The sequence below is a fragment of the Filicampus tigris genome, chromosome 8 (genome assembly GCF_054856515.1).
Source record: "Filicampus tigris isolate MCC_2025a chromosome 8, RoL_Ftig_1.0, whole genome shotgun sequence".
NCBI lineage: Eukaryota > Metazoa > Chordata > Actinopteri > Syngnathiformes > Syngnathidae > Filicampus > Filicampus tigris.
In genome coordinates, this window is record NC_141224.1 from 12,270,136 (window position 1) to 12,285,989 (window position 15,854).

A 15,854-nucleotide genomic window follows, 5' to 3' on the forward strand; every position below is an offset into this window, starting at 1 on the left:
CATCTGCTATACTTCTTGGCCTCATTAGGGTCACGGGTGAGCTGGAGCCTAGGCCAGTTGACTTACGCCGGGTTAAGAATGCACCCATATTAGATTCTCATTCATTGAAATTACAGCTTGAAAATGACCTTTTTTGAAATATTTGGGAAAATAAAAACAGCATTTTTACCCCCACTGAACACAATCAATTTTGTTTTTAAACTATATAGAATATTTAGTACAGAAGCGTGTACCATGTTAAGTTTAAATGAATAAATAAATGTTAGCATCCTTCTTCTGTTTTAATTCACTTTAGTATGTCACAGTGTCCCATCACTGGTGAGCGACAGCATTTTTAGATCAGACCAGTGGGCTTCTCATGTTGTCCTTGGGGCTGGCACCATTTTTTTTTTTTTTTTAAGGACAATGCATAGAGCAGAAAAGCATCCGTGTTTCCTCCTCAGTGTGTAACTGCTTGCCGAGAAGGAGAAAATAGTTAACTTGAGGCGGCTAAGTTCTGAGGCATCTCATTTACTCAACTCTGCAAACAGCCAGTCATATTGTGCCCTGCTTGGCTGCCCCTTCAAAAAAGAAGAGAAGAGCTCATTACCTGACATTAGCGGTTATGGAAAACTTGGCTTTTTAAAACCACGGTAAACCGCCAAACCGGTAATCGACCCATGCCTAGGCGGGTTACACCCTAGACTAGTACACTCAAAGCACTTTAATACTGTCTTCATTCACCTACTGATGACACAGCATCAAGAGCAACTTTGAGTTCAGTATCTTGCTCGACGACACTTTGACATGGTCACAGTGGCTCAGAACTGGGAGTTGACCGTCTTACCTCCTGAGCCATGTTGCCCCACCATTACCTGATCATTAATTTTCCTCATAGTCAGTCAAGGACATTTGGACATCCCAATGGCCATGGCAAGACTACAGTATTATGCAAAAATTTAGCCTTTTGTTTTTGATGGTGACCCTTTTGCCAGAAGTTATTCATACTTAGTAAGTAGTAGGACAGTTTGAAGGATTACATAAAAAAATATGTTGGGATACAGGTGGGGATAAAGGTATTTCTTTCCAATGGAACAGTTCAGCCCTATCTGTTGATGACCCTCCACGTACCAGGAAGTAGCTTTCTAAAGCCTGATTGACTATGCAGTGAATTATCTGTTAATTGAGTCATTGTTACTTTTAAAACATCTTACTGTTTTTCTACACAAAATGGGATGGAAAAAATTCTCTTTGGAACCTCTGAACTCCTATTTGAATGCCAGTGTCATACTGAATAAATGAATGCTGCCCAAGGGGGGGTCATAGCTGAGGTGTGTACTGAGTGGCCTTATACTTAAATATGGTCAATATGTTGACGCTAAAATTAAATGGTAGCCCAAGACAGTATTTGTCTACTTCATGGAATATTCTTGCACAAACCCTCACAAGACGGCTCAGTGTTTTCCTGTGTGTCTGCAGCAGGGTGACCTCTTGCTTCGAGTGGGTGGGGGCAACCGGCTTGATTCATTCTAAACATACTAGGGGAATATTTGAAATGTTAGCCTGCACTCCGGAGGAGCGCAGTGTGCTGTAACCCAAAACTGATACACACAGAGGGCGAGGGATCCCAACGTTGTGTTTGGCTCTGAAACTTGTATGAATTGTAATTGTCTGAAACATGTTGACAGGCGAGCAGGGGAAAGAGTCTTATGTGTGGTTAAATTGAGGTTAAATGGTTTGGAGGGCTCGAGTTTTAGCAATCAGGCGGAATTTGAATCCCCGGGGTGTGTGTGTGTATGTGTGTGTGATGCTGTTTCTGTGTCTGTGACTGTACGTGGTCCATTTGAGCAGCAGGATTATGTCACCAGACTGTTAAACTGTTAATCTGAAATTACTTCATTTGCAAATTTGGAGCTAACACATCTGCTCATGTGGGTGTAGGCACTCTATTTTCAACATAGGTTTTGGGAAAGAAAATAACATTCAGCCACAACTACCTAATACATGTACAATAACAGTCAGATAAAGGCTATTGAAATAATCATTTGTATGGAAAATGTATTTTATAACTTTTTTAAAACAATGAACTCTTCCCTTGGCATTACATTAACAATTTCCGGTGGACAGGTCAGATGGCATAACAAGTTTCAGATGTCAATGGGTAGGAGTGGGGTCAAGCTACTGGGACGCCACCTAACCCTCATTTTAAATGCGTGAAACCTGGAGTTGTGTTATAGGTTTGGTCAAAATAACCAAAGATGAGGAGATAGCTCCACTCGCCATCACTGTGGTGTGCTGATATGTTCAGCATCAGTGTTTTGAGTTTGAATATGTTTCAAATGTTATTGCTATGCTTTTACATGCTGACCAGAAGTCATCCCAATCCACTCAGTTCAGTGGTCCGTCATGTGTGGCCGACCAAGGTGCACCGTGGGAAGCTACTATAGCCTGATGCTAATCACCCACCTCCCCTATCCCCCTTTTTCTTTCAAGTCTAACCTTACCCCTCCCGAGCTTGTTTCAGGAGTCTTTCGGCCGGAAATGTCCCAAAAGTGAAGTTTTGGTATTGTGTGTGTGTGTGGAGTGTTTCCCCCATGCTTAGAATTTCTCAGTGTAAACTGGCTCCCTCCCACATTTCAAAAGAATACAAGTACGTTTCGTTAAGTAAAGACTATATTAAGGTACAAATGTTTGTGTGACTGGCTTGTCACTAGTGCAGGGTATATATACCCCAACTTTTTCTCAGTCAGCCAGGATAGCCTTCAGCTCACCTGTGTCCCTAAAGTGGACATGTGCTATAAAAAAATGGATTGATGGATACATCAATACATTATTACATATACAGTACCATAAACAACTGGAAAATGGTCAGTGAGATACAGTATATTGTGCTTGTCTTTGACCATGATTTGCTATTTTGGAACAGTTGTTCTACATGAACAGGCCCTTTTTCCTATTGTACGCTAGATGCGGTGTTGCTTGATGATACATACTGTAATCTTGTGTGTTAGTTTCCTGCTGGGTTAGAAGAGGACATTTTTTGACAACATAATGACCCAGTGGCCTTAATCCTGTTCCATATGCACGGGGAGGGGGAATTCTGCTGCTGGCTCTCCCACCCTTCATAACTTCCCTTTGGGGAGCATACAGTATATGAAACTGGATGCTACAGAAAGACCTCAACCAACCGTGCACACTGGTGCTTGGTGAAAGAAATTTTAAATCTCAGTCTCAAGAGAGGTATTTTCTACTTGAGATCTAAAGATATGGCCAGTAAGATCACCTTGACAAATGAGCTTTGGGGCTTGGGTGATGGGTGAATCATAACTGCATTTGTCTTTCGGCTGTGTTGCTATATTTTCCGGATGTCCTATCATCGAATGACTGTGAGGCTGGGAGCCAGCGTACGGCCATGGCGACACACTGCGCACGATGCACAATGAACAAAACCAGCAGCTTTGGCCCGTGTGTGCTGAACCGCAACATAAGCCCTCCAACCTCAACATGTCATACATGCAAAATTTTCATCAAATTGCCTTCAGGCTGGTTGCACCATCCGAGCTTTGTGACCGAGTCGCCACGGCTGGCACTGGAACGCCGTGAATACACTTCACTTAGCATTTAGGCTGACGGATTTCATGCCAAATTAAAATCAGTCGGGGTGTTGCTGCATTTGCACTATTTTTAAGAGTAATAAAAATGATCACATGGTTTAATTTACATGCAGAAAGTCCTTATAAAAGTTGTATTATTCAATAAGTGAAACCATTACACATTGAAAATGGATTTTTAGCATGAAGGTATGACATTGTTAAGAAGCAGGCAGATTTCTGGTGAGATTAAAAGATTATATCGGGAGGCTGAGTGGGAGTACTGGTGCCTGCCTCTCGTGCTGGATTCTGTTGGGTGCTATTAAAGTGATATAGGCAGTTGGGAAGAACAACGTCACATAAAACGTACAAGTCATGAATGAAGTCTGCATTTGTGTTGTGTGAGGAAGTAATTACAATATCAAGATCTATATATAGCCATTTGGATACAATTCTCTCCATTGTCTAGCTCGGCATTCCCGACATACCAGATGTACGTGGCTGTGTGTACTGTACGGACAAAAGCGAGCCAGGGAATCATTGCGGGGAGTTACACTGTACATTGTAGCACATGTCGCTCCATCTCTGGTCATACTGTATATCTGTACCGCTACTGGATCTGTGTTAGTTTCTCATCGCTGTGGGTTTGTTTACTGGCATTGTCTACCATGGAGATTTCTTGTGTGCAGAGCATAGGGCACGTCTTTTTTTTTTTTTTACACTTTTGTCCACATTGTGTGTATTAAATGGTACCACTGTACTTGTGTGGAAGTCAACCCAAACATATTTTTTTTCAAGAATATGTTCTATGTAAGCCCACTAGTTGAAAGAAAGCATTCTGATAAATATTGCGTTTGTGGAATAAGAGTTAATCCACTCGTTTTTAGCCATCTCTGGGGGCGGGCGGCCATTCTGTCACTTCTGTCGACTGAAAATGACATCACAACTACCCAGGGCTCAGGTAACGACCAATCACTGCTGACCTGTTTTCTGAAGCTGAGCCGTGATTCGTTGTTACCTGAGCCCTGAGTAGTTGTGATGTAATTTTCAGTCGACAGAAATGACAAAATGGCCGCCCCCTGAGATGGCTAAAAACGTGTGGATTTTGCTGCTTAACTCATATGCCGCGTTTCAACTAGTGGCCCTGCTGGGAACATATTCTTGAAAAAAATATGTTTGGGTTGATTCCCTCTTTAACATTGCCCAAAAAAATAGTCAATGACATTTTGAATCAAAGAATTTGAATATTTTGGAGGCCTAACTAGCTATCTACCTAGCTAGCCATCTAACATTGCAATTTAAACTATCTAGCTATAAAAAAAAAAGTATGGTGGCATAGTTTTTTATGTGGCAGTGTTTTCTAGTGTCTAAAATGTTAGTGATGCTTCCCAGAGATCTGAGTGCCCCTCAGGTGTAGTGTTTCCAGTATTGTTGAAGCAGCCGGGCTAATAAAGTATGTATTAGTTACTGTGTGAAGGTCAAAACCTCCTCTGCCACAACCTTTATGCCACTAGACTAGACACTTGCTGGAGGGATCTAATGATCAGTGTAGGACTGAACTGCAAATGTAAAAGTAAAGTGACAGAAGTATTGAGACACACTTCTACGCCATATCCATATAAATCAGTCACTTTACAGGACCCTGTAAAGTACAAATCTGGTAAATTCTTGTAAATTTCACATGCCACAGAGAAGAGGGTTGTTAACAACCTTGCCAAATTGGAATGATTAAAAGAAAAATCAAGTATACACGAAATGGGGCTTCAAACTTGTAAAAAATCAAGCCATTTTCATCACTCTCAAACATTGTGGGCGTGTACTCTGAATGTACTGAAACTACGGCCCGCTCAACTGACAATCAAATACCACTACAACGGTGATAACGAGGCGCTCTAAAGTAGCCACACCAGCATACCATCCTGAAAGGATCATGCATTTTTGGGGTGTAGGAATAGTTAACCAGTTAAATGCACATTGCAGTTTGCCAGATAATCACTGCGGCGAATAAGACACTGAAGTTCTTAAATAGGGGGAAGAGTGAGTCATGCCGGGGGCCGAGTTCTTGACTGGTGCCCCGTTTCAGCCACACCCAAAAAAATTAGCAAAACCCAAATGGTGAAAAACACTTAAACATTTTATACCCGCAATTGAGTGCTACGTAGTTTTAAGTCTTTTCAGCAAACATGTACAATGTATTTGGACGTTTGGAAGAACTGTACAGCCCTGACCTTATCCTCGTTAAAAAAAAAAAAAAGTGCATCTAAGATGAACTAGAACGGAGATTGTGATCAGAAGAGGTCCTGCCATCAGTGACATCTTACCACACAAATGTTCCTCTGGATGAATGGACACAAAATTCCCACAGAATTACTCTTGCAATCTTGTCGAATGTGTCCCAAAAGAGTGGAAGCTGTTATACTTAATGTAGCTTTAATGGCCTGTTGTCTGAATAGAGTTATTTTGATTAATTTCCTCATGCTGCAGAATACTTGTATATATGGTTGTGGTGGACATTTGGGCCTGTTTTTCAGCTTTGGGGAATTCCCTCTCCAGTTAAGAGTGTGTAATCCTACATAACTTGAGGCTGTGTATACTGCACAAACCTTTTGTCATTGTTTCCGGCATCTGGGAATGCTGAGTGCAGCTAGCCCCAACCTGGCCTCTTTGTTAAGTCCACAGGCAGAAGATCTATTTACTCAACAGTCAGTGGGACATTGAATGCTAAATCTCTTCCCTTACTTGCGCTCCACTGGCCCAATCATGAACCCTATCATAGCAGTGGCCAGCACCAGGAAATGCTGCTTACAAGTAGACTAAAAAGAAAGTGTAATTCAGTGTATACATGTACATGTACATGTGTGCTTCAGGGAGAAATCCAACAATATTTAACTAGTGTTTAGCATTTTCTCATTAAATCTCAGAATTCCTAACTGCTCTTTTTGTCTCTCTTCCGCTGGTTCCCCACCTTGGAATCCTCTGTATGATGAATTGCAACGCCATTCAGCAGGAAGCAATCTAAGGTATGTACCCTCCGTCTCAACTGTCTGTGTTGTTCATAAAGACCACGAGCAATCAACAGACCATTTTAGTGTAAGCATTTGAAAATCTTGCAGTCGCGGATGCCGAAGATGGTTTCCTTGAAGATGTGAGAAGCATCCTGCACATCTCTGTGCACAATGGCAGTGATTGAGGGCGTTTTAGTCTTTGGGTTGGTCAGCAGGAGCTGGATAGATGTCCGTGTGAATGTGTCAGCGCTCTAAGATGTGCTGAGCACCCACAAAGGCTCTACAACAAGAGCAGGATGAGCGTGGACACTGGGCCAGTGTGTGTGCGCACATTCAAAGCTGCATTGTTGCGAGCGCACCCCCACCTCTTCCCCTTGACGACACACTGGTGACCGGCTCGGGGATAGTTCATGCACTGGGGACCATCTTTTGTGTCGAGTACACTCGTTGACGGGGTCCTGGGAGTCTGACTCTCTTGGGCCTGTAACCTGAATTTACCCTGTCGCTAGACCAGCACGCGTCTGCTAACTTCACTCATAGCATTTCAAAACACAGGTTGTAGTCCATTATAAAGTTTTTATCGCTAGAAGTCAACATCGACATCATTATTCTATATGCTAATTACTTGTAATTAGGCATAATCGGGTATCAGATTCTGATGGTATGATAACTGTGAGCAAAAACATCAGTTGACAAGCCTATCACTGGATATGTTATGAATCAAATTAAACCACAGCTATGGTCTGTTTCCACTCATCCTTGCAGAGGAGGAAAATGGGCAATTAGTCCAGAAACCCAGGTATCCCTGACTTCTGACTGGAGTAGCAGACAGAGCTCCCCTGTGTTTTACGACTATGGTCTGAAGTCTTGAGCAACACCTGGTAACACCCGGCACACCGATAATACTGATGCACACGGACTTTAGCCAAGCAGGATTTTAGCCAAACTAAAATGCTTATCAAACTGTTATGGCCCATTCTCCAAAGCAAACAGCAATTTTTTTGCTTGTTTTTAGATCCAGTCAAACCAAGGCAGAATATGGATCTCCATGATGAGACCATTACTAGCCTAAGCACCGTCATCTATGAACAGCCAAGGTTAATATTTTCAGATAGAACAGTTATTCAGTGGAATTACTTTTACAGAGTTGCATCATATTAATTTTGTTGTCAAATGGACAAGAGAAGAAATGGTTAGCATTCGGCTAGTTAGCAAGACTGTCTGCTAGCTCTTCTGCCTTGGTTAGCATCTTCCAAACCGTCAGCGGGTGGTTTTCTTGCTCTGTTTAATTTCTTCAGTCTGCGTTTGTCTGACTTTACTCCCGATTGAAATGTTATTGTAGGATCTCTCAGTTGTGAGAGTTGGGCTGAACTGTATTTCACCACACACTGTGCCACTTTGATTACGTCAGATTGCAATTGCAAAAACATGTAGCGGAAGTGAAGTTAACCCCTGGGTGAGACTTGAAAAGGGTCTGTTGTCCAATCAAGATTTTTATTTTTTTTTATGTCATCACAACACACTCACTCAGACTGGTGGCGCAAGACAGTCCAGAGGAGACTGCTCGGCCATAGCTAGCAAAGCAGCTCTAATTGAGAATGATGGCACTTTTTGTTCTTTTCAAAGGCAACAATCACTTGACTGAAGTCACAAGAAGAGGTTTTGTTTTCAAAGCATTCACTGCTGTCTAAGCTTCTCATGCTGACTGTGCAAAAGCAGAAGCTTCCCAGCCAATAACCCCTATCATGATTAGTAAGGAGTTGCGTAACGATTATGCTTTGGCAGCAATTTTCAACAATGCTGAGATTTCAAACAGTAGCGTCCGTATTGTGTGCTTGCACAGCGGCACAATCTTTTTATTTGATTTTATTAAGACATCGACTAGCTATTTGAATGTTGTGTCAACTGTGTTTGATAGTCAATCTGTAAAACAAGTGTACTGTATTGTTTTATAGTAAAACTATACTGGAAATTCACAGGGATATTAGATTATAGTGTGCTTAGTTCTGTCTAATTGAATCTTTTTATTGAAAAGTTTTATTACAGTCCTTTTATTTAGTTTATTCTTATTATTATGTTTGCACCAATCAGTCATAATATTAGGTATACAATCAAATGCAATACAAGAGCTGTATGAAAGATTCTTTACTTACAAAGACGAAAATGATCACTTTTCACTGTCACTGAAAGAGACCAGAGTTTATTATAGTGGTTGTACAGGGTCCGACATTAATGGTGGCCCGATGGCCCTGGGCCAGTATGGCACTGTGTCGGGCCACCATGTACTTTACAGATGCTGGCCCGACCGAGCCGGTAGAGATTTCATAAATAATACGATGAAATCAACACATTGTTGCTTTTTTTGTTACATGCAAAAAAAAAACTAACTACAAAGATAAATAATACCTTCTAAAAGAACAATTTTAAGAACAATTTCTAAAATAAAAGCAAGTTAAGTTGACACAATTGTCTTTAGGGATGTTTAAATTGAGTAAAGTTAAATTAGGTAAACATGCTTATAAACAGAAATACTGTATACAGTAACAGGCACTGTTTTCCTTGTGAGGCATGTGCTAAAAGAGACTCCCTTTTTTTTTCCCTCAGAGAGCATCTCTCTGTGTCACTGGTCCAGAGCTCATGCAGGTGCCTCTAGGATACAAAGCAAGGGGTCTCTTCTACTCAATTCTGTGTTGAAACCCTGCACTGAGGGCTGTGAGCCAGCATGCACCGCCGGGAAGCGCTCCGGCCCCGTTTCCTTGGAGACAAGGGTCACTGAGTGCTGGAATTTCTTGGGGGAGCGCTGACCCTGATTTATGAATTCATTTAGCCGCAGCCACTATGACAAAACCGCTAACAGCGGATTTGTACAGACTTTCTTAATGAGCATTACTTACTTACTTAACAATACCCTCAGTTAGTCTGCATCTTACTCTTGCAGACATGCTGTATCCTGCTGATTTACTTGCATGACAAGGCACAATAAGCCCGATTCTGTGCCTTTTGAGGAAGCAGGATCAGGTTGTGTTGGACTGTACATGCTCGGACGGGTGTGGAAAGTGTGTTGACGATCCCTTTGCTGTCTTCCCTGCAGGTGTTCGCCTTTGACCACTGTTTCTGGTCCATGGATGAGTCCAACGTTCCCAAATATGCCGGTGAGTCAGACGTGATAAGTCTTCAGTCCTCCCTAGGAGCTTCAAACATGAGGAATTTGGCTGCTTTTGCTCCAGTGAAGAAGTGCTTTGGATCATACAACTCAAATGCTCTGACTGAATGCGCAAACTTAAATATGAACAGGCAATCACCCTAAGTTCCACATTATAGTATATGAGCATGTTATTTCTCCCTGCCAAGGTTAATGATAATAACAATTAAACTATTATACATATATATATATATATATATATATATATATATATATATATATATATATATATATATATATATATATATATATATATAATAATCATTTTAAAAGTGTGTATTTTCCTAAATTGTCCATTGCCTGTTAAAAGGAGTTAATCAAAAAATTCTTGCAATTTTAAGAGAAGTGAAAATAGCTATGTCTTTATCCAGATTTGCAACGAATTAAATGCCTCACCCACGATGAAGACAACCTCCGTATCAGAGGGAACAATGTAAAAGTGTTTACATTTACACGTTTGCTCGTGTATTATTCTTCCGGTGTTATTATTCATGCGCTTTCGCATATTTAATCAGATATCTTTAGCTACTATTCATATCGCTGATGAATGCTTTATGCAACATTTCCAATGATGTAATGATTGTAATCACACAAGAAAATTGGTTTATTTGTGCAAGCAGAATGCAAATTTTCATAATTAGGCGTGTTGCTTGCCACTCTGTTTTGTGATGGAGATGTAATACATGGAGAAGACAATCTGACCGCTCAGGGCACCGCCTGAAGCCGCAGAGCCAAGGCTTTATTTAGCTTATTAAACAGCTGTTCTATTTAGAAGTAGCACGACACAAGAGACTGTACGGCACAGCCAAATACTTTCAACATGACCAGGCAGCAATTGGTCACTATATTTCTGTTTATATTTCTTGTTGTCAATTCTCGTTTGCCGCACTGACTTAGCGATGCAAACTAAAGCATGTGTTCGACACAATGATTATCTGTTTACCCTAATCTCCATAGTAACTGATTCTTTGTCTAAAAGGTCAAGAGATGGTGTTCAAGTGCCTAGGAGAGGGAATACTTGAAAATGCATTCCAGGGATATAATGCCTGCATATTTGCCTATGGACAAACAGGTAATTCTGAAATGGTGGAATTATAAAGATTTGTATAACTATAAAGAATTATATTAAGTTTAGCTGCATGAAGGAGTAGTGGTTTGCGCCTCAGACTCACTCCACTCCTGTGTGGAATTTGCATGTTCTTCCCGTGCTTGTGTGGGTTTTGGATGGTTTTCCCCATAACAAAAACATGCGGGCTTATTAAAAACTTGTCCGTAGATGTGAATGTGAGTGTGATTGGTTATTTTGTTAATACATGTACAACTAAGGACCAGTTCAGGGTTTTGGAATTAACTACATGGCCTTAATGAGTATAAGTGCTATAGAAAATATATAAATATATATGTATGTAGTAATTGTACTTCCATTATGGTTTCTTTAACAAATTGTTTGGGGGAACTAGACAAGAACCATTGGAATTTTCACCTTAAAGTGTGGCCGGGCAATTAATTGATTTTATTGCTAAATTTGAGCTTATTTTCCTGGGTTTTCACAGAGTCACTCACACTGAACAGAGATGCAGTGCCCATTTTTATGTTGTTTACATGTTATGTGTATTTATTGACATGTTGGAAACTTTTGACCTGAGGTGTGCTTCAGGAAAAATATATATTGCCAAGGTGGCCATTTTTTTTAACTTGTACAACAACCTGAGAGAAAAGAGTTTCAGAGAGCTGAAAAATTTGTAGTATCTCAGTGAGCCATAAAGTTTGGCGTCCAATTTTTTTCTTGGTACCGGTAATGTTTTATTTATTATAAACTTTAAAATTTTAGATACACAACAAGAAACAAATAGGCATGTTAACTGAATAAGCATCGTGTTTGAATACCAAACATGTTTTGACAACTGGGGCATTTTTCCAAGACCGAGCAGTTATTTTCTTATCATAAGAAAAACAAATATTTCTATTATTATTTCTATGATTATCCCCCCCAAAAATTGTTGCGGGAAAAAAACTAGTTTCAAAGCTCATTTTGTATCACGAGAAATAAAGCTAGTCGCTTTAGTGGAAGAAACAGAAAGCAAACCTTGTTTTGAAATTGTCATATGCTTTGGGGGGGGGGAAATGCAAAATCTGACTTCTTCTCGAAAAAAATCTGATATTTCCTTTTATCCTCATATCTCTCAGTACTAACTTCATATCAGATGAAAACAATTTCAAAGTAATTCTGTTATCTTCGTAGGTTCTGGCAAGTCATTTTCCATGATGGGGAACGGGGAGCAGCCAGGTTTGATCCCTCGACTGTGCTGCTCGTTGTTCGAGAGGGTCAACCAAGAGACCAACGAGGGCCATACTTTTAAAGTGGAAGTGTCTTACATGGAAATCTACAACGAGAAGGTCCGCGACCTACTGGATCCCAAAGGGTGAGTTTGATGGGTGGTCCTGTGCTTTTCTCTCGTAGTAAACACACAAGTGACCTGAATTTGCTCGGTGAAGCCAATGAGCTCATGCTTTGGACTTGCAGTGACACACACACACACACACACACACACAAAGCTGCTTGCGCTAACTGTGGTGTGTCATTTTTCCTGATTCATTCCGACTCCAGCGTGAGCGGTGACCTCGCTGGGTGCTCCCACTTTGGCTGTCCGTGGCTCTGCCTGACTCAGGGCTGCAACAGAGCCAAATAGGAAGCCTCGGCCACTTCCCACAGTTGATTGGTTTACTGTTTACACTGCGGGTCTTCAGGCTGCTGCCATTGTTGTGACTTGTCTCACAAATGTGTCTCCATTCAGGATGGATAAATTGATTTTCCCTAAGTTTGAATGATGGCGTTTGAGTGGCATTGTCCTTTTTGAAATCGGAGATCATAGCAAGAGCAGGTGTTTTCCACGGCACCTCAAATAAGACAAAAGAAAAATATAAGTGATGGATGATGGAAGTTGAGCTAGTTATTACTTTGTTAATACTTTGCGGCACCGTATCCACTTTTTAAAATGACTTCGGTTTCCAATACTATTCATTCCCACTCGGATGAATCGGCGATAAATTGGCAGAATAATCGATTAATTAACTGCTGCGAATTCTGATGGTTCATGATTGTGTTGAAGAATTTGAGGCAGAATAGAGTGCTGCTGAGTCTGTCTCAACTAGTTTATGCCCTTGAGAACATATTTCAAAATGCATAAATATCCATTACAGAGCCACTCCATTGGCATTTAGAAAAAAAAATGTCCACAAGAAAACACAATGGCAGGCTCACAACTGCCACACCAAAACAACATTTGGTGCAATAACCCTAATTATAAGGTCAGCCAATCAGAAGGCTGCAGAAAGTATATAGAAACAGCTCGATAAAAAAAATGCATATCAAAAAAGAGATCTCCCATGTGCGGATGTGTTTCCTGAATATCAGACCTAAATATTAATTGTAGCCCACAATGTAGCAATAGCTTCAACGATTAAATTCATTTACAAACTCTGTTTGTACATTTGTGAGACAACTAAGCCAGTAAAAATGTGTTCTTCCATCTACATACATTGAAAGAGGCGTCTTCACTATTACCCAAAAAGTTTGTTTTCATATACCTGAAATTCTGTTTACGTGTAGACACTAAGCCAAAATGCATAGAAAAATATACATTTTTGGTCTTAGAAGGGTAAAATAAGCTCCATCATCATTCCAAACACATGAGGCTTTGCAAAGAATATAAACATTGTATTGTGCGTTGCCTAAGATCCTCCCCAACAACTGGACTGCAGATGGAATAGCTGTTGAAAATGTAGTGGAAGTGCATCACTAGAGAATTCGGCCAAAGCTGACTCACTTTAGCTGTTTTTTTAAAAAAAAAGAACAACAAAAAAAAAACGCCTGTAGCTGGTGGTAGGTTACTAGAATGGAAAGAGGAAACCTGGTAACTGTTAACCTGAGTAGATGTAGATCTACTGAGTTGGATAGGGTGACTCTTACTAAGCTATTGGATTTCTCCTCAACAACTAGCAGGCAGCCTTAAGGGATTATACACATATTTTTTAAAAAGAGATATTTCATACAAGCCACTGTACTGATGAGATTATAATTATAAACTGAAAAACGAGGCACTCCTGGGGGAAGAATGTACTGTACTAATGTCCAGTGGGGAAATCTTTATTTCAACCTAATCTAGTGTATTGGCAAACAGAACTATTGTTTATAGTTTCAAAGAGCCAAAAGCAATCTTCATTGGGCAATAGCTAGCTTTAACTTAATACTATGATCCCAAAAACGAACTAAATTAGAAACAAGTGAAGAACTGCACTAAGATGAAAAACATTTTGACCTCGAAACTATTCCTGTTTTTAACTCTATCCTTCACAAGGTTTCTGTTCAATGTGTGTGTGTGTGTGTGTGTGCTTGTGTGCGCAATTTCCTGCCTACAGTTTTTGACATGTCAATTTACGTTTAAAATGATGATTCTTTCAACGACGGAAGAAAACATTTATATCGGCCGAATCTTGTCAGTTAAGAGAGAAATGTGTTTTTAATATCAGGTGGTAAGTGTTAAATCATGTTTCCTCCGGATCTGCTGCAGACTGTGCATCTGGCAACAATTTCAACATTTAAAATCCCATATATACTGAATTTTCAGACACTTACATCTCTTGTCATATCTCATCATATCAATATATACATTTTATTGTTGTTATGCGTGATGTTATTTTATTGGATCCAGATGAGATCCTGAATCTGGATGGAACTTTCCTCCTTTCCTCCTTCAGCACTTGGTGTTGATTTTAAGACAACATTTAAAACAATTCCCAGGTGTGCTCTCTGGTACGGTTTTATCTAAATATACAATGTGCTGATGGTATGCCAAGAGGCAAATGGCTTCTGTTATGATGAGGACTAGGCGTGGAGCTATGGGCTGGCCACTTGTTGAGAAATAGTTTTTTTAAAATGTGTGTGAACTGCGAAGCGCACATAAGGTCGTATAATGGATTGTATTTTCACTCATGGAGGCAATACTTCATCACCAAGTTGACTAATTACACTTTGTTAATTTGTGTGCTGCTCCGTGTATGTGGCCCATGCAGCGGTCACGGCGCCAAGCACAACACATACCCCAACTCCTTCTCACGTCACAACTTTTGCACAATTCAGAAGGCCTCACTCATAGACACGTTTTCAGAAATATGCTGGGTACAAAAAATGTATTTGGTTGTGTAATTTTGCACTTGATGGGTGGGCAAACACACCATACAAGGATTTAAAGTAGAACTCAACCCCCAAAAATTCTTTGCAATAATATGTTCTATGCACCTTCATTAGTCCAAACATGGCATTCTGATTAATATTGCATTTGTGGAATATGAACTAAGCAGCAAAATCCAGCTGTTTTTAGCCATCTCAGGGGGCGGCCATTTTGTCACTTTCGGTTGACTGAAAATGACATCACAGTTTTTGAAAGTTGAGCCATGATTGGTCATTAGCAGAGCCCTGAGTAACTGTGATGCCATTTTCAGTCGACAGCAAGTGACAAAATGGCCGCCCCCTGAGATGGCTAAAAACAGCTGGATTTTGCTGCTTAGTTCATATTCCACAAACGCAATATTAGTCAGAAGGCCATGTTTAGACTAATGAGAGAATGAGAAAATGAAATGTGTTTGGTGCCATGAGAGGCATTCACACTTCTTTCACTCACTAGACCTTTTCTTGGCCTTCTTTTAAGGAGCCGACAGTCTCTGAAGGTTCGTGAACACAAAGTCCTGGGTCCGTACGTGGATGGTTTGTCTCAGCTGGCCGTGACCAACTTTGAGGTATGAGGTATTTCACCTTTGTCCTTTGGCTTCTCTGACTTTCCATTGAATTACTGAATAAAATTCACTCAAATTTCACAAATGCAAAGAAATCATTTCTAGCGTCAAACACTAGTCGTTGCAGCCAAATAGCACTGATTTTAACAATCTGGTTTTAATCTTCATGAGCTCCTAATGACACATATTATGTGTGTGTGGAATGCACTCGCGTGGTTTTGGGTGGATTGTATGCCAAGCATTGGCGGGGCTTTCCTTAATTAAGTTTAAACATCTCCACCCTAT

At 40.4% G+C, this 15,854-nt stretch overlaps 1 protein-coding gene across 6 annotated transcripts in view; it reads left to right on the plus strand.

Moving 5' to 3' along the window:
• Positions 1–15,854, plus strand: part of kif13a (kinesin family member 13A) — a 47,607-nt gene that overhangs the window by 6,491 nt on the left and 25,262 nt on the right. For 5 of the 6 annotated variants that reach the window (XM_086038021.1, XM_086038022.1, XM_086038027.1 and 2 more), the window contains exons 3-7: positions 6,574–6,589; positions 9,666–9,726; positions 10,756–10,848; positions 12,019–12,199; positions 15,485–15,572. In XM_086038021.1, the coding sequence (XP_085894147.1) occupies positions 6,574–6,589; positions 9,666–9,726; positions 10,756–10,848; positions 12,019–12,199; positions 15,485–15,572 (439 nt within the window). The remainder of the gene's footprint in view (positions 1–6,573; positions 6,590–9,665; positions 9,727–10,755; positions 10,849–12,018; positions 12,200–15,484; positions 15,573–15,854) is intronic. The other variant, XM_086038023.1, reaches the window with a different exon arrangement.